General features: G+C 45.0%; 3 protein-coding genes across 3 annotated transcripts in view; 1 reads left to right on the forward strand and 2 right to left on the reverse strand.

The window, feature by feature from the left end:
• LOC126565557 (CCHC-type zinc finger nucleic acid binding protein) overlaps positions 1-20351 on the reverse strand; it is a 132548-nt gene extending 112197 nt beyond the window's left edge. Inside the window, exon 1 of the mRNA XM_050222746.1 lies at positions 20329-20351. The gene's annotated coding sequence lies outside the window, so the exon portion shown is untranslated. The remainder of the gene's footprint in view (positions 1-20328) is intronic.
• The window catches only part of LOC126565646 (uncharacterized), a 184829-nt gene that overhangs the window by 121455 nt on the left and 37187 nt on the right, over positions 1-26187 (reverse strand). The window lies entirely within an intron of this gene.
• On the forward strand, positions 7361-25236 carry LOC126565784 (uncharacterized). The gene is made up of 4 exons (XM_050222993.1): positions 7361-7414; positions 11812-11885; positions 21047-21594; positions 21663-25236. The coding sequence occupies exons 1-4, from the start codon at positions 7381-7383 to the stop codon at positions 25234-25236; spliced, it is 4230 nt and encodes a 1409-aa protein (XP_050078950.1). The 5' UTR covers positions 7361-7380.

Consider the following 26187-nt stretch of genomic DNA (forward strand, 5'->3'; position numbering starts at 1 on the left):
GTGTGAAACATTTTGCACATACTGAGGCTGCTCGGCTTGTGGTATGCCGTGAAATATGCAACGAGTTTATTGCCAGGAAAGTGAAGAAAATTGGCTGAAATGAGTGTGAGATTTGATAATGTACGCATGAAATATGAAGCTTTCTTTGGGTTATGGCCAATTTGACTTTTAATAACATCTTCTCCCTTTCTGGAGAAAAGTGAGACGACGAAAGACACCCAAGCCCAAGATGCTTAAGCTTAAGTTGTTGATCAAAGCCGGGAGGAGGAATGCTTTATCACCCAGTAACAAGGACTTAAGATTTAGAGCATCCATATCAAGATAAAAGAGTCTCTCAAGGTACCCTTAAGAATTAACAATATGGCACTCGCTGATTTGAAGATTTTGTGCTGATTGTTGGTTAGGTCACTAGTTAGGACGTCGAGCAAGATATCGATCATATCGTGAGAACATGGATATTCTACAATACGTCAAAAGCCATCCGGGAGATTCTAGAATATCGCTACTCTGCTCTTGTCACGAGGTCAGATATTGGCTGTTTGGACTTGTACCTCATGTGGATCGCTCATGAGGATTCCTTTGTCCAGTTTTCTCACCCTCCAAAAGTTATTTCCTACACGTACTCCTCTATTTACTCAAACACCGCGTAGATTCAAACAGATCTCTGTGTACGGAATTAAATAATTTCGGATGAATTTCTATATTGATCTCTTCGGAGTTTGGCTATAAAATTAGACACCAAGCTTCGTGTTTTGTTTAAGGATAATAAAGAGAAGACTTCTACAAAAAAAATTAGTAAAATTGCTCGAAATTCAAACGTCTTTTCAACAAAAACATCTTTGCCTACCTTCACCAAGCAACAAACATAATGCGTACTAGTTAACAGCTTGATTTCTAGTTATAACCAAAATTTCAAATTGAAACCACATTTACAGCGGAACTAATGTGACTATTTTCATTCACCATGTGATATATCGCGCTTTTCCATAAATCCAACCCTACCCCGTTCCAAGTACCAGGAGGCCTCTTGCCCACAAACACGCTTTACAACCGCAAGTACGCGCACGTTCGACGCCCACCCGGCCCCGGCAACCAATTTGTCGCTCGAAAAGTCGCGAATGAAATCGACAGTGAGAGCGATCGAGAGTGAAGTTCACTAACTATTTTCACTGTCGCCCGGCGGGACATTGGCCCGCACGCGTAAAGGGTTTTTTTGTTTGGTTCCGCCGCAACGATTCCGGTTACGCTTGTTCCCGCGCCACGGTGTCGCTCAGTTTTGGCCATGGCCGTCGTTGACGGTGCGTTGTCGCATAACGCAAACGAAAGTGAAACCCGGGCGTGTGTGCGTACAAAAATGGGAGATCTCCGTATGATGCGCTGCTAGAGGGAGCTAATCCTTGTTTGCTAAGCTCCGATCCTAATCGTATGTGGTAGATGCGGTGTTGCACTACTACCATTCGTTACAATCGGCAATGGTAATGCGTAACGCCACTTAGTAACGCACCGGGACACATGTTGCACGTGTGTAGACAATCTCAGTCAAAGGATTTCGTCATAAATTTCTTTTTCTATTCCCGAGCGGGCCTGGAGCAGGCCGGAACGAGCGTACTCACAGTGTGAACTACTTTGCATTCGAGACGGCACGCGTGGCAAGAGAGTGATTTGATTTATTCCGGCGTTAACATCGAACGGCGATCGGTGTTGTCACTCGCAAGTGTCGGTCCGTCGTCTGGTGGGTGCGTGTATGCTCGTTATGGGAAAGTTGCTCGGTTGCGTTGCCCATACCATCTTTGTTACGCTCGTTTGATTAACCCATCGTACGTCGATGATGCAGCCGACGATCACGCAAAACGGACGCATAATGCCATCACGCATCCCTTAGGTATGGATGATGGCGGCGGTCCAGGGCAGGACTTTCGATAACTCACACATCCCTCAGAGCGAAAGGCTTTCACCTGAACGGCGGTGTGTGTCAGCTCACATACTTCATTTGGTGAAGCTGTTGAAAGGTATCCTTTGTGGTACAATGGTTTATCATCGTGTGGAGCATGAGAGTTAGATGAAGAATTTAAATTTCAGAATTCATGATACAGTTGATGAGATTCGGCAGAACCTCAAGGTATGATTCGTTACAACACATCAGTATGAATGCATCTTTTCCACTCCTCTTGTTTCTCTAGTATTTTTAGCACCAAATTTGCAAGCCGCAGAAACAACAACAAGTCCAAAAATTACACCGCAAAAACTGCAATCTAGGACAAAGAGAAATTAAACAGAGTTAAAAAAAAACCAAGAGGCCTCCAACAACCGACCACACCCTTCAGTCGAGTAATATCCTAATTTTGCATCGTCGAGAATTTGCAAATCATCTGCAGATATGATCTCTCCACATACACCCACACCGCTAATAAGGACCGCTGTTTCCACAATCACGATCACACCCCCCCCCCCCCCCCCCCCCCTGATGATTGGCCCAAAACAAAAGCAAAGTGCAACAAGTCGATTGCGATATGGCATGTATGCATTTCAGCCGCCTCGTATGTGGCGGTCGGATTACATAAAAGTTACAATTTTGGGGGAAAATTAAAACCAAACCCAATAATAGCCCGATCGATGATGCTATATGCATGATGCGATGATCGATCTGGCGTCGCCTCATGCACACAGGGTGGGCTCAGTGGCGATCCATTTTCGTGAGGCATTTGCACTTGGTGCATTCATTGGGTCAATCGAACAACAACCGGCCGAAATTCGATGCAAAAGCAAACACACACTCCCCGGTGATGATGGCTGGTGCGTGTTCCCGTTTTGTGATTTTTTTTCCTTCCATTTCGCCAACGGGCGCCACTCAAATCGAAACGAGATCGTGCAATCGTATCGATTCTCTTGTGCCGAACCATCGCACAGGTGCGTCGGATCGATGTTGCACACGGCGATCACTTTCTTTGTATGCGAAAACTGGTCAAGCAAAATAATTGAGACGAATAGAGTGTGGAGCGACGCTTTGGCGGGTTGTGCGGAGAATTAGGTTGCAAAAAAAAACAAACTTTCACGCCTTACGTGAGCATATTAGTCTCTTTTCGGCTTTGTTCAAGGCGTGTGTCCTCACGACGCAGAAGAGTCTAAAGTCAAAGACAAGCATGTCGTCTTCACCACATCTCCGTTAAACAGATAAAACCTTTAATTAGCCATGCTAGGGTATGTGTCAGAATTGAAATTAGAAGATGAAGAAACTAGGATGCCTTATGAGGTTCCACAGATGCAACTGTAAACATTGAAGTAATGTCCGAAGACTTTAAAACTTCTCAAGGTCGAACACCGTCAGCTATCAATCGATTATCCAGGTCTCTCTGACGAACGCATAAACGCCGTCAATTTGTGCCTACCACATGATCATGGTGATGAACAATAGAGAAATATCGTCATGATACGACTATCCCATGGGGAGTATGATTCTCCTTAAAATACTGAGGACTTTGTATAGTTCATTAGTTATTAGTTCATTTGTAAGCTTAAGAGCGATTTTCATCGACGGACTCTGATGTCTCTGGGCTCTAACTATAAGAATTTCATCATAGAATCGCCCTTTAGATTCCCTTTCTCACTAGATGCTTTGATTAAATCCTGAAAAAAGCTCAACGTTTATGTTGATGTTGAGATCCCAAGGTGAAATTTTGGATAACTTGGAAGGTTAGACCCCTTATCTTTATGTTTTACTCCTACGTAAATCAGTATTACAAGGGCAGATGAAGATGCTACGAATGGGGAATTTTAATGTAGAGCAAAACGTTCCTTCCAATGATACTTTCATTGTTCCATAGTTCGTTGACCCAGCTTGGTCACTGAATATGAAAGCTATAAGGAGAGCCATATTCTTAATCGATTATATATATAGCGGAATTCCAAAGTAAAGATACTAACAGCCGCATTTATATACACAAAATTATTGCAAACATGTATTATAAACTGTGGTTAATAAAAAAAAGCAATAATGAGCATTCGAAAAGTACAACCCCTTAATGTATGCTACACTTAGCGCCAACCCTTAAACAAACAATCATCACTCCTTCCCAGCTTTCCATACAGCCCAAAGTACCGCTACAACATACTGAAAATTGAAAGGTCTCCCCAAAAAAAAAACCTCCACCCTAATCGATAAGCTCCACGGAGGGAGCATTGCTGCCATAACGAAATTAATGATGCGCCTACGTCAATTGGGCAGCTGGGAAGTTTTAATTTTTGGAAAATTCCCTTACTATATCAGCCATCTCTCCTGTGCACACACACAGGTATACAAGAGGACGCTGACGGTAATTTCTTCACTTTCTCCTTCTGATACGTGCTCGAAACATATTCCAACGCTCCAAACAGCAACAGCTCAGCGGCTCATTTGCTAACCTAATGGTCCACGCAGCAGTGGTAACAAAAAAAAAAAATAAACTCAGAAGACTGTGTGCTGTGTGGTTTGCGTGTGAATGAAATGGTCAAGCCATTGGAACCATCACCAACCGCAGGAAGATAAGTGTTGGCGCGAAGAAAAACACATTAAATCGGACGAGCTACCGTATCGGTTTTTATGCTTCTATTTATGTTCCTGCACCATCGTTGCCGGGAGTAAGTGACATTGAGATGTTTTTCAATGGCGAAGTTTACGATTACACCGCTATCGTTGACATGGATGGACCACGCCCCAAGCGTTTATCGTCCACAGGACACTTTCAATTAACGGTTCAAGATCTCGCGCGATCTGCGTGGACTTTCTGCAGTATTATATCATAAAGTGGAGATCGATCACCCCCGGTAACCGGCACTTTCCAAAGCCTGTGCTCCAGAGAAATACCGGCACGAACCGGTGGACCTGCTGCTCGATAAAAAGTAAAAGTTTTCAACCATCGTCCACGCACGATTCGGGAGAACTTTCCTTTGCAGAAAACGTCAGCCCTTTTTTTGGTGGATTGGCGGATCGATTGAGTCGGGGCAGGAAATTGAACCAATAAAATTGAGGTGCTCTTTTGATATTGTGACACCTTGCCGAAAGCTGTTTTGACGTTTATGGTGGTAGCGGGGAAGAGGAAGCCGTCTTTAGAAGGATTATTACAAACGGCAAAGACTGGTTTCCAAATTTCTCTTAAGTTCAAAACACTTTGACGAGCAATACACGAGGAAAACATAGAAGAGCACTGACCATTTGATGGTTGTTTTCGATTTCCTTCACCTGCTCTAAGGTTGCTCTGGGCATTGTGTTTTGGTGTCTTGACTGCTTTTAATAATGACGACACTCGAAACCTACTGCCCTGGTGTAAAGAAAACCATGCCCTGCCTGCCGGCTCCGTTAAACTACAACTCACTAAGCTGCGATGATCACTTACAGTATGACGATATCGAAAGGAAGAAACCCACAACCAGAGTGAGCGCTCCAGAAGTAGTCGATCGAACCAAACAAGCGATGCGAGGGCATCGATCGATACCAGGAGAAGCGAAGAAAAGTACAAACACCGAACCAGTTAAACTTGAACTTCAAGCAAGGCGCTAGAGATCGGTCGGTGGTCCCGGTTGCCTCTTTCCCGAAAGAAGCGGCAACACCGAAAAAGGGGAGCAGAAACCCGTAGGCTTTGGAACCTGTCGTCGGAGGCAGTGGTGGTGGCTTCAAGTTCAACAACGGCACGCGTACCGGGAGAGGCGACCGGACCGGTCATGATGCAGCTACCATGCTGCCACGAGTGAAAATAAGCCAATGGGCCATAAAACAGGCCCCTCGAGTCCCCTCCAGACCGATTCCTTTCCAGTTTTACGCGCGCTTTGGTTGACTTGGAGGTGATCGTATGCTTCTACACTCTTGCTGACTCGTGACTCTGCTGCGGAAGCTGCTTTAGTACAGGATGATTCGAATGCAATTTGATTTGCATTTGAATTGAATTATTCAGCGGTGGAGCTGGAGTTGAACATTTCGAGAGCTTGGTAGACGTACCCGGTTATGATACCTTTATTAATTTTAGACCTCCTTACGAACGAAACGGTGTTACTGGATACTATTGTAACATGTAATTGTTACAATTTGTCCTACTTTAGGTCTACGCAGTCTAAAATGAAAACGAAACTCCACATATGACGATCATGCGGCTACCAATATCAATTATTCCTAAGATTAATCATCTCCCTGCCTATGGAGGGAGTCTCATCCAGCCCACCGACAGCAGAGCAAACCAAACAAGCAAAGCTAAACTTTATTTTGCGATATGTTTTGCAAACCCCCCACCTGATGCTCTGTAGGAGAGCCCAGAAAGAAAAACCGTCATTATAACTGCATGCTGCAGGTCTGCTCCGGGGACGATCAAAACATTAGAAAGAAAGCAAGAAAAACATTACCACCACCGGACCATAGCACCGAAGAGAGTGTACGCCAACAGCATATGGTGGAAAGCATGAGAGAAAGACCTGGGTGGTACACGAAGAAAGAAACTCTCCGCCGAAGCCGCCGACGAAGAGCTAGGGCAAGAAAGCAGCCACGATCGGGTAGCACCGAGATGGGCGAAGCGAGCGAGCGAGCAGCCGACCGATCGGCTTGGTGGAACAAAATGGTTTAACATAGTTTTACAGCTGGCCACGGTATCATACGCCAGTAAGCCGTCCCGTCGTCGACAGCTCCAAAGACGCGAGAGTCAGCAGCTTCAAACCGTGCGCACACACAGGTGTTGCCAGTAAGTAGTGCAGCATTGGTTTCGAGTTCTTTAATCGCGCGCGCGTGTGTTTTTCTATGTCGGTAGTTGCATTTTTTTTGCGGAAAATGGGACAGTGAAGACTTGGTTAGTGTGTTGATCGATTGTTCAAAAGGATCGTTATCCTAGGTTGAAGAGTTCGTGTCGTGAGAAATTGTGCGTGTTTTCACTGTGTTTTGGTGTGGCGGGTTTTTGCGTTGTTGTGCATTTTGTTTGCGTTTTCCCCCACCCAAGTCTAGCCCAGCATTAGGTGCAAATTATAGTTATTAAATTGAATATCGGATTCGAGATCGAAGAAAAACATACACGTCTTGCCCCGAAGAAAGACGACCAAGAGCACACACGCGCTCGTAGGGAAAAGTAGCTTTATCCGTCGCAAAAAAAAAGCAAATCCGTGAGGCTCGTTCAGCCGGATTACTCTTATTATTTTTATTTTGTTGTTGTTTAGTTCACCGATATACAAGAGAAAGTCCTGTGTACATGTACGAGAAAGTGTTTTGGAAGTAGTGCGAAGTCAAACCAATCCTGGAACGTGTGCGCCACGGGTAAAGGAAACCCTGTAAGGAGTTGCTTCACTGTTCCACTGTCTGTCGGGCGTCCGCAAAAACGGTCCCAACTGCTGTGCCAAAACCGTATCCCCGCAGTAAATGAGTACGGCCGGAAAATGGGGCTCGGAAACAATCTGACTCTGATCATCCGTAAGTATGGCAACCCTACACCCTCGCCTAGATTAAGGCTTATCGTATCAACGTACTCAACGCTGAGGTTTTTCTGCGGAGTAACCTTTTTTTTTTCTTCGAACTATTTCTGACATACGGCAGGAATGCATGTATGGTCAACCTGTTTTTTCTGCACCACCCTTTGCAACCCAGTTTAACCGAGAACAGGCTGCAATCGGAAGCATTCCGGTAGCTCCAGACAGACAGACAAGCTGGCAAGTTGTGTTGTTTCGATTGCTGGACGAGTTTTTTCTTCTTCTTGTGCATTTGCTTGCTTCCCAGACCACGCATAGGAAAAAACTGGCCAAGAAAAAGGTGTAAAGTGGCACATTATTATCATTATTCTACCCATATTGCCAGCAACCCAAACGAACCGCTTATGCTAGCATTTCCCACTCCCGGAACAATTAAGAACACGCGTGCGAGAGTCTTGGCGCGGTAATTTATTAAGTTTTGCGCCCTCGCCGTTTGAGCGTAGGCCCTATGGGTTGATCACACGCAAAGATACGATAACCGTTGCGTACGGGATCATTCATATCATTCCGTTACGCCTCACTTTAGTAGGACAGTTTTAATCGTATTCTTCGTTTCCAGGCACGACCGGGAAGATTTCATTAAAATGGTATTTTTTCCTTCTTGAAGTTAATTGAAAATTGGAGACGCACCTCTCGGGCTAACTAACAACACACAATTTTTCCATGTAAAATGATTGGGATGCGAGATTAAGTTTGCTTCTTCAAAAGCTCACCCAATCTCTAATGCTTGAACCCTTTTTCTTCGCCCAATCCAATTTACAAAGTACACACAGATAATCGTTTCAAGCCCTAGTTACACATGTAGCAAGAATGCTATTGTTTGCTTGAACAAAACTTCTACTCCCTTCTCTCAGGCAGCCCTTTTTTTCTCCTGGCGCGGCATCCCATTGAAGAACTAGCTGGCCAACAATGATAGAGATCGGGTCCGGAGAATCGTTAAGTTGTTATGACAGTAACCGACAGTGCTGCCCGGCAGACCTGCCCAAGATATCCCGTTAAGCGTCATCACCGATCGCAACGCTAATTGCTTGTTAGTGTTAGGGTCTTATGCGCTTATATCTGCCTTTCCTGACCAGCACAGTGCCCTGGTAACTGTACTCCCGGTCCCTTCACTGTATCGTTTAATTGACGAGTGCAACAACAATGCCAACTCTAGACGATCGTGCTCCAGTCATGTCTATGCCCTTGACCAAGTCCCGGGTCGGAGGGGGCCAGTTCCAAAGCAATGCAAGGTTGCAATCTTATGCGACTACTGACCCAATCTTTAGCTGTGCCTAGAAGAGACGACCTAACCGGATGAGCGATTGATCGACGGTGATACGATCAAGCGCTGTGCGTATTGTAAGAATTTTACGCCTATTACGTTAACTCGATCAAACTTCATCCTCTACCCAGCTTCGAGATGAAGTAAGCGGGTGTAAAACAGCTTTGGTGATTTGGATCATGTTTTGGCATCTTCACGATTGCCGTACACAAAACGAACACACAAACCCAGCCCCCCTAGTACCGTTTTTATTCATCTGAGGGTAGATTTCCATCCAGACTGGCAACAACAGCAGCAGCAGCGGTTCTTTCCGAAGCTCACCGATGAAATGAAGTCATTAGTATCAGCTGGAATGTTTCGTTTCGTTAGGCTGTCGACCCAACAGATCAGCACTTTTAGCACCAGGGGCCTCGAACCTTAGCTCCAAGAACAAACGACGCATATTTATAGCATCCGGTTTCTGAAGTGATCGTTCGCGCTGTGCAGGTTTTATATATCACCAAAACACTGCGGGGGAAGGGCGTCCAGCAAGAGCCCGCTTTCAACCATCCAATCAAGTCTTTCGATATGGTCACAGTCAATAAGTCAAGCTTACGGGTGAGCTTTGGGGGTCACACAACTGGAGAAATCCCGAGTTCCCTGCCTTATTTACCTATCTCTTGCACAGGATTGCTTGCTTGCGTGACTGCGTGATAGTGAGTGTGGACGCACTCATTAATATCTTAATCGCGGGACAGGCCCGTTCTATAGCACGCTGAACGCTTCTCTAGCTGTAAAATATTCTTAATTAGCTACATCCCTTTCTTGCTCCAAACTTTTGCCTTTTCTGTCTCCCCTTTAGATGTTTGTATAGGCCTTTACAAGAGCTGTGTTATGTTGCCGGTGGTGACGCTATCATTTCTCATCGAAATTATGTTTTTCAGCAAAATCTTCACCCTTACTTCTGGCTTGGCCCCGCGAAATATTGCGGATTAATGCGGTGCGGATTTTACGATACTCTCTGCACCGATAGGCTAGACGACTTGGACACCATTTGGGTTCTCGCGCCAGACAAAGAACGGGACAAGGGTGAATTACAAAACGGACACGTTTGTGTGCAAATTTATTATCGAATTCTACGCCTCGACCAGTGGCACGGTTCGTGTGCGTGTGTTTTGGCATTGGATGACTCTTAATGGCCTGCCAACATCGTCGCAAGCCGTAAGGAAATGACAGTTTTCCGCAACGTTTTGTTGTGCGCTTCTCGGCGTGGTGGCGTGTTGAGAAACATATTAGCGGGATGAATAATCTTAATATGATAATAAGCTCTCCTTTGGTGGGAGGGGAATTTGCTAATCTTGCATCAATAAACACTCGGCGACATTCTATAAATATACCTCGGAGCAGGTATTTCTGTTGGAATTTTAAATACCTTATCGGAAGAATTTGTGGCACGGATTCTTAGATAACCTAGTTTTTGTTGTTACTTTGTTTCGTTAGGAGCAACAAACTAAAGAAGTGTATGGGAGCATGAAGAAACTTTAAGATCCATTTTTGTTTCTTTTTATCTTATCGCCCGAAAGTCCGTTAGCGATCCTTCAGCCGACTGTGTGGTGGTGATCCTAATCTTACCCCCACGTCACGTCAATCAGAAATCGCCTATACTTCGGTACGGATCTTATCTTGATGTGTTTAAGTTATGCTACCGCATCTCACAGCTAAATGGAATCAATTGCGTCACTGGTGCTAATCGATCATGATCTATTTCTTCTTTCAAACCCCGTTTCCACCCATCGTGGATACGCCCGATACGCAATCAGATCAGGGAGAAGAGCGCACGGCCGTCCGATTTGGGATACATACTTAACCTGGAATTTAATTAAATAATCTTTCATCTCGATACCTGCCTGATTGGCTTCATTTCCTTCTTCCGTTGCTTTTGGGGAGTCGGAAACCTATCAGACCTAATCAATTCATCGACTTTTCGTACCTCGATCGAGAGGTACGGCTAACATCGAGCCGTTAAATTGATCAAACTTGGAACGAGGCAAAAAGCACAATTTTATCCATCAAGTTAGGTGTGTTTTTTTTTCGGGAGCAACCAACTAGAGCTAACCTAGTGTGTAGCGGGTAAGGGTAGCGCGAGGGCAAACCGTCGATAACTAATTAACCGACTGACTGACTAACCGATTGGTTGCCACAAATCTGACAGCGGCACGAGCGCCTAACCTTTTTTCTTCCTTCTCCGTTCCCATGTAAACTTAGCCCTGGGATGCATCAGATGTGTGTGTGTGGGAGATTTAAAAGCATCAACTCATCCTCACCAGTGTGTGCAAGGGTTTCCGAAATCTGACTTCCCACTTGTCTTGCCTGCCTCACATTAAAACGCTCGGTTCGCCTACTCTTGATACCCCTTTCACTAATTTGGCATCGATTTGGCACCGATTCTCACTGGCCAAGGCCGGGCCAGGGCGCCCTTACTGCTGCTTGGTGAGCCTGTGTTCGGGCAGGTTCCCTGGTGCCGATACCTGCTGCGATTAGTGACGGCAGCATAATATGATTATGATCCGGATTTTATGCACCCTCTCGTTCCCATTTTGTTCCCCACGTTGTGATACTCTCATTCAAATGCTGATGAGCTTCCGCACCACCGTTGGTGAACTAAATCGAATCGTTGTGTATCCCGCAGATACGAGAGTGCCGTCGCGATTTCCTTCATCTTTCTCTAGGTGAGCGCTTTATCACACACAGGGTGTGACTTACATCTGGTGTTTTTGTTTTGCCATTCTCTTCCGCCCTCAGGTGAACTTCACTTTTCAAGACACCAGGCAAGATGTGGCGAAAAAAGTGTAGTTATGCTCTCTCCCCAACCATAAGTGTCAAATCCAATCACCATCAAAACAAGGGAAAGAACCAAGTTTCTCACGCTCTCAATGTCTGGGTTATGGATGGGTATGGGAAATCTAGGCTTATTGAGCCACTGTCTGACACCCGGAAGATACTGATACGATCCGTTTGAGACAAAAACCTGTACCGAAACGATTTTCTAATCAACTACACCGTACTAACTAACGCTTTAATCTCTGCTCCCGTTACAGGAATATGGCTGGCTGTAATTATCTTCCAGTACGGTCACAGCGAGAATGTCGAGCCGAGGGCACTAGAATTATCAGTAAGTAGAGAAAAAAAACCTTCTTCTAAAAAGCTCAAAGCAAAAATCTCACACCTCTCTCTAGTTTTAAGGGGTTTTAAGCAGTGTACACCTTTTAGCAGGGCTTGTGGGATTGTTTGTTCTATTCCATTTCCATTTCCAAGAGGGCTTTTTCCATCTACACAAGGCGTCGGCCGACACACAGATCGAGGCAAACAAATTAACGAAATGCACTTTGCATGCAAGACGCCGATTGTGGGTAATTAAATTATCCATCGTTCTGACGTAAGTGGAGGGATTTTTTGTTCGGAATCGGTATCTTAATTTTCATCTCTTTGAATTAAGCTTTGTTTTGCCTTTTTTCTTAACAAAAACCTTCATCGTTCTTTTCACATGAAAAGAACCAAAACAAACGGTGCTCATTATTATGAGCATCGGTTTGTTTAGTGATGTTGATGGTCAATAAAGAGCTAAATAGATGAGGCTTAAAAAGACACAGAAAGCCACTGGATTGTGTTTTTTGAAATAGTAAGAAACGATTGTGTTTGAATAAAAAGCTAAAAGAGACGTTTAATAAATCTTCTTTAGAATTATTGTTCTCAATAGCGAGTCTTACAGCGCACTGATAGTGTATCCACTTGTTCACACGAAAGGACGGGAATTGAATTCTGTCTGGAGCCTAGCCCCTTCCGTGTGTGCAGAACTTATTTCCAAGCTTCTTCTTCTTATTGGCTTAACGACCTCTAAGGTCATGCCGGCCATCGAAATGGCTTTCTAGACTGCCGATACCACGTAGTTGGTTGGTCAGGCCTCACTACGGGAGGACGGTCCGGATGGGATTTGATCCCCAGTCCTGCCGTTTGAAGACCGGCGTCGCTGTCGCCTATACCACCGGGCCGCCCCAAGCTATTTGTTCATTATTTCTCCAAAAAGGAAGACTATAAATGACTGACCAAGATCTTTCGGTGATCCAGTGTCCCATAAGCAATAAGAAGAAGATGTTTCATTTAGATCTCTCAACCGCCTTAATATCTGTAACTTTCTTTCTTCCCGGAACCTTTAACTTTATTCTCTTAATATATAATTAAACAGCTGTGTGTCTCTAAGGAAAACTCAATCTTCAACAAATGGTTCCGGAACATGCTATAAAATCTCCCATTCGATGGAAAACGGCAAAGTAATAACAACGTCCCTTATAGTAGCGCGCCTAGCGTGCTGCAATCTTTTCGTGTCATCGAACCATTTGCATGTGCCTTTTGTTTTGTTTGCACATTACCGTCCTGAGCAGAAAAGCACCAAGATCGTCACCTAACACGCAAAGCATTCACAACGGGTAGAAAGCAAAAAAGCAACATAATTGAGCAATCCGATCGTCAGGCCGCGTTTTATCAGCACCGTCAATTTTCGGACCGATCGGAAATGGCTCAATTAAATCTCCCGCGTTGTCGTGCTTTCCTCATCGAACCGTTTCCTGAACTGATTCATCGATCAGCAAAAGCACCCGAGAAAGATCATAATTTTTCGCTTGCGAAAGGCTTTTTTTCTCGTTCGCCGTGCGTAAAAACTGACCTCAATTGAGCGTAACGATAGCCGAGTATCGGCGATCATCATCGGCAGAGATAGCTCACATCGCAGAGATTCCACACTCATTGCAACCACAACCGTGGGATCAGACAGCACCAGCGGAAGCGATAAGAAGCGTTACGCAATGTAACGCTTCTTCTGTTGCTTGCTGATCGCTTTTACAACACTTGTTGCTTTTGGAGCATTTTTTATTGGAGAAAGAGTGAGGGACGTTGATAAATTAATAACCCTTTAGGACAATAGTAAAAATGGTTTACAAACGTAGACCGAGCGCGCCGCATATGCGGAAATAATAACGGCCGGGAAACAGGTCACCCAGACGCACGAAAGAAAGGAATATTCACTCACCGAAAGTGACCCCAAAAGTAAAACAACTTCAAAAAGGAGGAAACACCTTGCATTTTGGATCTCGATTTTCTTTTTCTCTTCCGGGGACATACACACATTTCCAAGTCTTTTGCACCGTTGTCGAAGTTGCTGGTGTCTCTGTTCTTCCGTCCAATACAAAAATAACTTTCAAGCGTCTTCTATGTATGCCTCGAGAGATATCAGGAGAATGTTAGATACATTTTTCGGGAAACTTTTCATTACACCCGAACAGAGTTTTTAAAGGCCCATAAACCTATTTGTAGCATTTTGTTTACATCTTCGTTCAGGAAAGAAAGGAAAAAACTTACCTTCGTTTAGTTAGGGCGGCATTCAAGGTGGTGGCCAACAACACCCTGCGGTGTTTCATTCCGCTGAACTCGTATCGTACGAGTGAATAATTCATTTGCCTTGGGGCCATAGAAAACAGACCCCCCGAGGGGATGAGCTCGGGGTGGTTAATGTTTTAATTTAACACAATCGTTTCATTAAAAGAAATGATCTATGAACTTAGGTTGGAAAAGCTCCTGGTGAACATCAAAGGAAGGGATGATTAATTGAGACCCTTTTCAGTTTATCTACCAACCCCTAAGAGGTTGATCTTGGGGTGATCAAAAGTCTGCATGATCAACACCTGATTTCCATGGATGAATCTACAGCAACAATTAATTAAAGACATAACTCATATTTTTCTCTCGAAGATCACCATCAAAAACACGATCATCCATTTCCTGTACAACGCCAAAAAACTGCCACAGGCCCACGAAGTCCGGTGTGTTATTATGCAAGCAAAACTACAGAAAACCTTAAATTCACACGCACTGTCACATGCCTCCTACCCTAGTGCCACTCACTTTCCTCACCAAAAACAAAGGTTTGCTTGCTTGTAAGCAAGTTTGTTTTTGCTTTCATGCTAAACAATTATCGCCGTCCATAATTTCGTACAGCGTCATAATTTGTTCAACCCGCCCTCCCAAATGTGCCACCAACCTGCTCTAGAGTTGGGTGTGCAATTGTAGCATTGCGGCGTGCAATTGAAGGTGAAGCGCCGTGCTTATGCAAAGAGAACCTCTCATTATTATAAATGGTGAGCATAAGCGTGCATGTGTGTGTGTGTGTGTGTGTGCCTTCTTACGCTGTTATGCCCAGTCAAGAGCAACTGATGCACCGGCTCGAGGAAGTAATTCACTCACCCAGGCTTTCGGATCATAATAATAGGCCCTCGGAAAACTTTGCCCTGTCTTACGGGTGGAAGTGTTTGGACTGGGGTTGTGGTGCTATGAATTATATTAGTTGCTAATTTGCATGTCTGTTTACGTGGTCAAAATAAAGAAAACGTAACCATAATACGGTAATGATGACCACACACTTCATGGTGGCTTCCTGTTGGTGTACAATCGTAATAGGCCCAAAGGGTAAGCAGACTCTTACACCGAGAAAAAGCTGCAATTGCCTCTCCAGCGTTCAGATACTTTTTGGGGAGATGTGAAAATATGGTTCAACAAATGTCAGAGGTTTTCCACTACTTGTAAGCCTCCAAGAGATAGTACATCCTTATACCGCTCTGCTCTAAGACCCGAGAGTACACATCGGCTAAGTTGAAACATCCAATAAGCTGTTCTGGTTCTGGTTCTAAGCGTCTATTAAATGGTTTGGATATGGCACTCCTCTCGCGATCATAATAAAACCAAACAAAACTGATGCTTGAGGACCCGAGAGTACCCATCGGCAAAGGTAAATCCTCATATAAACTGTCCTGGTCCTCAACGTCCTGATCCGAAGCTTATCCGCCTCAGAGCCACTCACCTGTAGAAGTTATGCGCATAAAACTCTATTGGTTGCTGCTGTACGACACGCTCTCCATTGAAAAGATAATTTTTCAAATAAACATCATCAACTGATCACCCTCAGTGACTGATTTTCATCAATTAATGTTTGGTCGAAGATCTTTTTTCACAATTTTCACGGATATTGTGACTATAGCATCCTTGCCTCAAGAAGTTCAATAGAGTCGCGCCATGCTCGTAAGTTGCTGTTGCATTAGAAGAATTCTTCTGATCACTGGACCTACCACTTGAGGCTTTCCATGCCTATTGGTATCCTTGATTAATTAACCCGTACTTGGACATGGTAATCCTGCGCAGCCATCATTTTCCGATTAAGTGCGATTGGTGTTTAATCCCTGGTCTTGAGAAAGACCTACAGTGCTATTAGCAGACCAATTGTCTACTCCGGATATGAAGCATAATAAATGGAAGAATTATCGGTTATATAAGCCATCCCCGCATATTCCTGTGTATTGACATATCGGCGCTTAATACGGCAAACAAATTAAAACGAAAGAAACACTCGAAAAGAAAGCTTATTTTACATGCACACTTTCTTGCTTGACCTCGTTCTTTGGAAGGTTCGTTACGTAACAAAACAATCAGTTCTTTCATCATCTTCTGCTACATCCATCTAGCACCGATCGATGATCGTTCAAGTGTCTGTTCCAAATGGCAACCCCTCCACCCCCCCCCCCCCCCTCCACTTCACAGTTCTTTTGCACAATGTACAAAACAAACGTCTTGATGTTTGCATGCATTGGCAAATGGGGAAACAAACATCAAACAATACTTTCTATCGACCAAACCACCGGTGGAAAGTTGAAGCCGAACAACAAAGCGTATAGAACGGCGCAGGTCGGCTAAGCCTAAACGAAGCAACTGCGCTTACCAATTGTGCAAAGCGCAAGGTCTAAATACATCGCATTAAGCGTGTACTACCCCCTCGGGTGGGGCGGGAAAATCTGCAGCGCGCCATGCCGCGTAGCTACTGCCTACAGCAGCAGCAACAGTTTTCACTTGTAGCACATTTTCCCTTTGTACTGCTACGGTGGCGTTCCGTTGTTGTGATGTGCGTAGTTTAATGCTGCCTTCGTCTTGTTAAACATCGAATTAACCTCTCGGTCGTTTTATTGATGTGGCACATGCACACACACACAACGGCTTTTATCACTCACTTACCACCGTATACAGGGAAAATGGTCGCAACAATGGTCTCCATGATGCTGACTTACTGGAGCACTTTTGCTTTTATAAGCAGCCGTCCCGTGAGAAGTGGAAGGGTCGCGCGAGCATAAAACTATGCCACCGCAACCCTCGGTGGGTTGCATGAATATGTTATTATCCCGCTAATAACGTTTGACGTCCAGGTCTTCTTCCAGCAACTATGTATGTACATATGTACATCGGATCAGTTATGCCTTAACAGGTAATCCTCTGCCCATTTCAAACGGAATCGTTTTGAATGGATTGTCTTATTGATGCATAAGGGTTTGTTGTTGAGTTGCTGTGGCATTAATCCTTTGCAAATTCACGCAACGTGTGAAACGAATGCCATAATGCATGCAGGAAAACACACAAATGTAGTCCAACGCTTGTAAATATGTCCCACGAAAGTGGGAGAACCTCGGCTTTGTTTCTCATACATTTTTTTGTAGCTTTATAAGATTCAAAGGAAAGAAATGTGCATAATATGGCTGATCTAAAACCACATCCATCAACGTAACGGATCCAGCGAGATCAAGCTTTCAGATCAAATAATGTAACAAAATAGCACCAACGCTTCAAACGATCATGATAACGATCAATCAATCTCCTTTTTGGGTAAATATTTATCAACTCTCTTGGCGAATTTCAATGGCCCCAACCGAAAGAACTAAAGTTATCGCCCGAGCGGTTTCGACATAAACATATCTCTTATGGCACGGAAATGATAACGATCAGCACACGGTAATCGAGACCCGATTTTTCTCCATCAATGTCTCGTTCCAACAGAAAATCTACAACTGTTTTATTTTTGCAATTCGCTTCCTGGGTTCTTTTTGTGTTTTTGCTAATTTTGCTATTCGACAACTTGGCTTTATAGAGAGGTGGGAATTTGCAAAGCAGAAACCTCAAAACATGGTACACGATTGACTCGATCCTCAAGAAGTCAAACAAGATCCGGAAGAAACTGGGCGTGTTGACAAGAATAGCCTCAACGTATCATTTTGTTTAATTTAAACGCGATCTAACGAGGTATTTCCCTTTGCTCGAGAGTTGCTCCAGTTCCATTTTAAATTAAACTCTACCCTACGGTCGCACGCCCTAAAGGGAAACAGAGTGATGACAGATGATTGATATTTTTGCACACACTGTCCACGCTGGGATAGAAACGCGAATTGATATTTTAATCTTAATAATAGTACCCCGAAGGGTTCTCCATTCAACAAGGCCTCTTAATTCCCATTCGTGTCCGCCGAAATTGAAAGCCTCGCGTGAGAAGCCTCACCAAAGGGATACCCAAGAAGCGATCTTTTTTTTTGCATTGCGCCTTTCTAATTAAATTAAATTCCTATGGCGAAGCTGCTCGGCCATTTTTGACAATGGACACGTTCAGCATCTACTACGTGCGCTGTTCATATAAATCAAAGCTAACTTTTGCCCTAGTTTTGTCACTCACACGGCGTCTTAATTTGCAAAGATGGCGCATAATTTTGTCGTACTTTTTCGCCGCAAAGTTGCATACACCAAAAATAAGTGATAGCACATAACGCAGAGAAGAACATCCCGAATAGTCCGCGGATCTTACCAAAGATAACACGCGCAGCTAACGAAGAAAGAAAAGGGTGCTCATAACTTTAATTGAAACTCTTGAGCTTCACTCGGGCTTGAGGTAATTTTGTAATACATTATTCATGACGATTGTTGCCGGTTCTTCTTATAACCCTACGGGTCATAAACCTCGACCAATCCGCTGTGCCACCAGGCAGATGACCCAGTGGGAAACTTCAAACAACCCAAATTATTGTGTGTGCGCGCGTTTCTCGACTGATTTCTGTGTGAGCTCCAATGTCCAGAGTGGCTCAACTCTGGACATTATCGTCCCTCGATCGGTACTCGGCTATTCTAAAGCTGTTTGATTAGCAGCGCGCAAGACACGCCTCATCCAAAAGAAAGAATGCTCTTTAAGGGTACGAATTACTTTTCTAAAGATTCCTCAGCTGTGATTAACAAAATCATCGGACTGACCTTTAAGAGGGTCTTTACAGCCACCCTAAAATAGCGCTCATTCCACACTTTATCTATCTAATTAGTTAGTTGGACGCAGTGACTAGAAGTGTCTACTTCTATGCTAAACAAACCAGGTAATATCGTGGCTTTGAGCATACAACGTTCACGCGAACTAGCTCTTGATTAATGGGAAGACAAATAGAACACGATACTCCTCCAGAATAGTTCCAGGGAAGGGAACAAAAACATTTTAATTACTTTTATGCTGGGAAAATGACGTTGTTAGTATTAGTGTTTGATTTGATGCTTAATACAGAAAGAATGTTTTAAACTGCCAATTATTGACATCACTTCGTGAGAGCACATTATGGAATAACGGAAACATGGTTCTTAAGGCGAGTCGGTTTGTTCCAGACAGTTGAAGCATGTTGAACAGCAAGCAACAGCACCTGTCGTTCGAACAAAATCGAACTAATCGTTATTGTTTCCAACCGTAGCCTTCATAGCAAAAAAGGCCCCTAGGGCCACAAAACGTAGTCGCCAAACCGTCGTCTTCGATTCAATTACACAGTCTAATTGGCACGGACGGACGGTTAAAACGATCAAACTTTTATGCAGGAGAAACCCCGAACACACAAGAACAGAAACGCAACATTTCTCCGGCCGAATCACGCGAAAACGTTGTTGGGAAAGCTAACCAAGGGGTAAAAAAAACACAGACAAAAAAAATGGTAATAAATTGCTCCAATAATAATGTGATGTGAGCAGCTTCTTTTTCTCGTTTGCCTTGTACGAGCAGCATATGCCTGCTGCCAGTGATGAAACCAACACGAGAAGGGCCTAGAGAAAATAAATAGTTGACATGAAACTAAAACAAGCGGGAAAAGCGCTTGATTTGAGACGAGTCGTACACGGTTGGCGTGCCTATTGTGGAATGTTAGGTCTTCTAATGGACGAGTAAAAGACAGAAGTGTCGGTATGTATATTAGTAGCAGTCTAGAGACTCAGAGTTTCTATAAACTAACTAACCCAGACTTGTGTCAGACACAACTCTGGTTGGAATTGTTGTGTTAGCATTAATAACGATGCTTTCAAATTATTGTGGATGTTATAGTACTAGGTTACTGTCTAATAAAAAGAAGTATTGGAAGATAAACTCCATAGGAAGCTGCGCTTATTATGCTATGATACTATGACGTGATATTAGTCAAATATTACAGTCTCATATACACCAAGGAAGGTCCAAGCCTTCCTCAAAGCTAGTGCTGGGCCAAGAAGACATCTAGTCTAAAATTAATAAAAAATCAACAACTCTTGATCGTCGCTTTGATTCCTCTTCACGCGATCACCGTTGTGGTCTGATGATGATGATGATCACTGACCGGAAAATTGTGGCGTTTAACGTTACAATTAGCGGGTCACATGTACGCACGACGCTGGCCACACCATTCCTGGATTCTTCACGCCTGAGCAACCGTAGCAGTGTTCTTTTGTGTTTTGTTTTAGTTTAGTTATGCTTTTATTGCTGATACCAATCTCTTTGCAACACACTCACCTTACATCCTGCCGTTTGTATTGATATTTTATTTTGCTGAAGTTGAAGATCATCTTCAAGCACGCAGCAATGAGCAACATCGCGCGCGAAAGGGCATAAGATTATTATCAATTTGTTTCTACTTGTAATTTGATGAAAAACTCTTCTCTTTCCTTTTTCTCTAATTCGTCCAACGTACCGTGCAAAATCGCTCCATCGCGTCTCTCGTCTTTTTTTATTCATCTCTCCACGCCTGTAAAAGCTTTCCTCAGATGTTTGAGTCAGTACTGGATCAAGCTGCATCCAATGCGCTTTATGTTGTTGCCACCACCGAGCACAGAGCCCTAATCACGTGTTTTGAGGGTGTCCGTCCGTAGCGCCGTAACATTTGATGCGTATCGAATTTGACGAAGCATTTGTTTTTTTTTTTTGCGTGGGGAAAGTAATCGGTTCGTTGGAGTCCATGAAGCTGTTCTTAGGGTAGAAAAGCACTGGAGAGATCGCTTTCTTTTCACTTTCATTTGCAAATTTTTGCATACATTTAATTTGCACAACGCCGATTGAATTGAGAAATTGACAAAACTATTAGTTTTCTAATTTAGACAACTTCATCTCCAGCCACAAATGCTCAAGAACTCACCACTTGTCTTGCCCCACAGGTACCATGGCGACCGATACCGTATCATGTGCCCCAGCAGCAACCACAACAATCGCAGCAACTGATCAGTGTTGCCAGCTTCGACACGACGAGCAAGGACGAACTGGTTCATATCGCACAGCACAATGCGCAGATCCTGAAGCAGTTCAACCAACCGATCGCCCAGTACAGCCAACATCCGCAGGGTGGCATGAAGGTGCAAATCACGACACACCAACAAGCACCTGGACCGAGTCCAGCGGCTTCTGCGCAACAGCACCATCAGCAGCATCATCATCATCACCATCAGCATTCGCCGCAAGGCGTACCGTCCTTTGGACACACACCGGCAGGACCACCGAAGTACATGACGACACCCCTGCTGCAAACGATCTATCCGGCAGGGCCACACAAACAGCAACAATCGCCACCACAATCGAAACCGTTTGTTAAGTCGGATCAAATCACCACACTCAACATGGTGCACAGTTCGACACCGAAGATCACGGCCGCCATCTCGACACACGGTGCGGTTGGTGTAAAGTCGGGGAAATTCAACGGACAGTTTAGGTACGTACCATCGACTCGTCTATTTCTTTTGCCAGTTGGTGACAACCTCTTTTCACTACACTTTACAGGGACGTACAACCAACGAACCAAAAATCGACACTTAAACCTCATCCGGTTATGAACAAACTTCAATCCCACCTCGGAATCACCGGCTTCCGACCGAAGCAACCGATCGCTACCAGTTCGAATCGATTGGAGCATTTCATCAACCCGAATCACCTGTACGGCACCTACATCCAATTCGGACAGTCACCCGCACTCAGTCCAGCCTCTTTACCACCCACCAAAACGAAGTTCCTTAGCCAGTTAGGCTCTGGTGGAGTGCCAACCTTCGACTCGCAAACGCTCAAGAGCTTTTTCAATGCTCCCGGCTACACACCAAGCGTGGGCCAGTTCAAAAAGCTTAACTTTATCCAGCAACAGCAACAGTTGCAACCAGGAAACGGTGCCAAGTTCTCTTTCCCACACTTCAACCAAATTCCTGCTGATTTAGCAGAATTCCCCAAAAAATACGTTACACCTTCATCCGCGGAAAAGGAACTCACCAAGACGGCAGCAGGTGGACTCGACTCAACACCATTGTTCCCGCATCTTCCACCGAGCGTGTTGACACCGTTTTTCCAGCAAGTTCAGCAGCAACAGCAGCAGCACAGTTCTTCGTCCGGCTTTATCTCCGGTAACAAATATAACAATTTTAACCTGAAAACACAACACCCGGCCCCTCCGGTTTCTTCGCAGTCTGGCTCTGCGGGTGGATCCTCTACGAAGCACAGCTTCTCGCAGGGACAGTTCCAATCTGAACGAGAATCACTCAGTAACTTCGGTAGTCAAGTGTTCGGTGGTGGTGCGTTCAGTGCCTACAGCACCCAGCAACCTCTTCCGATCGAGCATAAACCGTACGAGATCGTTAAGTTTAAGGAATCGCCCGGTAAGCAACTATCAACCAAGTTCAACGAGGTACAGGATGAGTACAGCAAAAATCTGGTCCCTCCGCCACCGAGCACTCAGCAGGCATTCTTGCCGACCGTACTGAATCACCTTTCGGAATCATCTCCGAGCAAAGATCCGATTGAGATTCTGAACAAATACAACATCAATCCTCACTCACCACTTCAGGACGCGAATCGGTTTAGTTACGAATTCCCACGGCCAACTCCCGTCTCACATGCGTCTTCCACTGGACCTGCGCCGACAACTGTTAGTACTACTACCACTACTACTCAATTCCCAACGGCGACGACCCTACCGAGACAGCAGTATTACCAGCACCATTACAACCAGTATCAGTTCCCGGGAGAGCAAAGCTTCCATAATCATCAGTCTTCCTCGCCTGTCCTGGTGACACCACTAAACGAACTTAGCGATAACGGATGGTTCAACAGGGAGAAATACCTTACGACGGAAAAGCCGAATGTCTTCAAGAATCTCTTCCGACCGGTTGAGAGTGAATACAAGCAGCACAAACTGATGCATCCAGCGTATACTGGACTGCCACCAAACCGACGTCCGTCGGCAGCACCGTCCTCAACCACAACATCAACCTCTGCTAGTGCCGGCTCCACTACAAACTCTCCGTGGGATCAATCGACCGAAGAGCCCATCATTACGCATAGCTTCTTCACGATCGAGGACGCGATCGCTGACCCAACACTTATCCCACCCAAGTCCAAGAACAAGTACAAGTACACGACGGATGCGGAGGAGGAAAATCGCCAGGATGATCTGCAGTTAGAAATAGTAACCATTGGACCATTCTTTGGCTCGGAAGAGTCTCCCATCCAACAGGTAGTAACGACAACCGTACCGAGTAGAGCACCTGGTTCGAAGGGAGGTAATGGACAGCAACATCGCCGACGACGTCCCAAACCGCATCACCAGAGCAGTACTACAACCGAATACACCACCGAGATGGATTCGACAGAATCAACCACAAACGCCATCAGTCCGAGCGTAAACACGGTTTCGGATAGCCGGAACCGAAACAGGATTCGCTTCCGTCCAAAGCCCATTACCACTGTTACTCCACCTCCGAACGCTGCAATCGTGGAGACGGAAGCGGTTACCACAATCCCTCCCACTCCACCGCCACTACCAACGTTCGTTTCTAGTGAAGAGTTTGATGGAGCGGTCATTAAAAAGTTCCGCAAGAAGCCTCATTTCACTCGGAATCGCTTTAATGTGCTTAACCAGCGAGAAGAGGAGAAAAACGTTATTCTCGACCAAACGGAACCCTCACTAGCGACACCAACTTTAACTACGGTGGCATCAACCAGCACATCAACGTCTGCCGCAGCAGTTAGTATACCTGTGGAAGCATCACCTTCAGTTCCAGCGATTGGTGGAGGTTTCCGGTCACGCTATCGGCCAGCTCCTCAGCAAAAGGGCAAAGATTCTCAGGAGGACACGCAACCAATCTCCGGAGATGGATTGAAATTGAACTCCCGTTTACCGAGTCGACTTCCTCCAACCGCGTCGTCTACTTTGGCCACATCAACTGATCTGTCGGCAGTGTCTTTATTCAACTCGGACGAATCGAACATAAACTCATCAGAGCCTCAGAACCGTACTCGTGGTGGAGAACACAACCGACCACGCTTCAGCATCAAGGAGTACCGAAACAAATTGAATCGTACTGCAGCTAGTACGGCAGGTCCTACGAGCACGGTAGCGTCTCCGGTCGGTGATCTCGAAACGACAACCGCTCCAAAACTTCGCTTCCCTACACGCAATCGATTCTTGGTGAACGCACGTCTCAATAAGACGGTAGAATCAAACGACGTCCTACCGACGGGAACCGGTGGTGTCACAACGGAAAAATCAGCCAACGAAACGACGACTAGAAGCTCATTCAGACCGCACGGTACGCGCACTTACAATCGATTTACGGTGAAGAAACCGTCCACGGAAACTCCTCAGACGGCTACGAACGCTGGAACGCGAGCACAATCCACAAACGGTAGCAACCTGGCGACACGCGGGCGTACCAAAGTAGCTTACGATCAGGCTGTGGCTGCCAATCGTACGCTTGCCGGAACCTACAACACTACGGCATCACTGATCAACCGACGACCGCCGAAGATCACGCTCAGGCAGCGCATTCAGAACTACAACCGTAAAAAGGAGATTGAACAGGCCAGTACAGCTACCGGCCCAGCGACTGATGAGAAGCGCGAAGAGGTAGCAGACATTCCCTCGGTCGATCAAAACAGTGTCCTGGCGTCGTCCTCAGGTGAACAAAATCGTCCGATCGATGATCTTGGTACGCTTGGCGATCGGTTCGAATCGTCCAACGGAGTGGCTTCCGATGATGTGACGACACGATCGAGCAGTACGACCGAAAGCTACCGTCATCACGAAACGGCCATCATGAAGATATCCCCCAAGGATCCCAACAGTGCCACTGGAGCGTCTAACGGAGATGATTACGACCTCAACAGTGCGTCGTCCGACTATTCGAAACGCGTCGTCGAACTGACACTGTCCGGCACGGGCAGTAAGGATCGGGGTAGTTTCAAGTCCGTCAACAAGGGTCTACTATCACGCAAGGTGCCAGGATACTTTACGCTCGCCACAGAAGATCCAATCTTACCGATTGAGGCGTTTTTCCCGCAGGTAAAGAAACCTAGCGGAGGACTAGCGTGATAGGATGGACTTGCAAATACTGCCAGTGCATTGTTTTCCCCAAATTTGGGTTCGACTCAAGTTTGCGTTTTGTAAAGTTTGTGTGTTGTTGTGTGACACAGGTGTTGGGGCAGATTTGAACACCCGTAGAGTATTTCAATTGGCAAGTATTTAAAACATGCTTTCGCTACCAGCCAACAGGCGCCCGCCCCTAGCACCAATAGGGGCACAACATTCGGGGGTTTTAGGTGTGCATCAGATTTTTTATGAGACTTGCAGTGGATTGAGACCCGGCTAAGACTCTCTCTCTCTCTCTCTTGCTCGCACCGTCGCCCGCGTATAGTACTGTAAATTATGCAAAACCCTATATTTTTAAGTGACCTTCATAAGTTTAGTAGAAAAGTTTGAGTGGCGCGAAAGGAAAGAGAACTGTGTTTTGCCCGTTGGTGTACTTGCTCTTCTATATTCTCAAAGATTTTATTTATTACTTTTCGATGGTATTTCCTCTCAAAACTTTTACATTCATTAATTCATTGATTAAATTCATTGATCGATAAGATTGTTTTACTACCCCATAAACTAGCGCCACGCACGGAGAATTGTTTACTGCGAGTGTTGTACAGCACACAAAACAAAGGGTCCACATGGTTAAAACGATGCACGAGGATTTAGTAGCACATGGTTTTACATCAGTGAACACTTGTTTTGTGATCTGCAAACTCCTACATTAATCGCTATTCGATTTTCGTCCTACCACTGATGATGATGATTGAGAAAGAAAAACTTCCACCCTACCGAACATCATCTGAAATGCTTTTGTGTGCGCGTTTTAGACGTCCTTCTTTGTTTTTAGCAACACTTGTACTATAAATCCTAATTTAAGAAAAGCGGTTTTTCTACATTCGTCCGCGAAAGATAATGGGAAAATGGACGAAAAAGTGCGTATATATAGTGCGTATAAGAAGAAAAAAT

This window comes from Anopheles maculipalpis, chromosome 3RL (assembly GCF_943734695.1).
Source record: "Anopheles maculipalpis chromosome 3RL, idAnoMacuDA_375_x, whole genome shotgun sequence".
Taxonomy (NCBI): domain Eukaryota; kingdom Metazoa; phylum Arthropoda; class Insecta; order Diptera; family Culicidae; genus Anopheles; species Anopheles maculipalpis.

Excerpts from the sequence above, each read along its gene's own strand:
- LOC126565784 (XM_050222993.1), top strand. The coding sequence starts at position 7,381 with ATGGGGCTCGGAAACAATCTGACTCTGATCATCC. Across the intron at positions 7,415-11,811 it reads CAATCTGACTCTGATCATCC|GAATATGGCTGGCTGTAATT; the intron begins GTAAGTATGGCA and ends CTCCCGTTACAG. Across the intron at positions 21,595-21,662 it reads AAATTCAACGGACAGTTTAG|GGACGTACAACCAACGAACC; the intron begins GTACGTACCATC and ends TACACTTTACAG.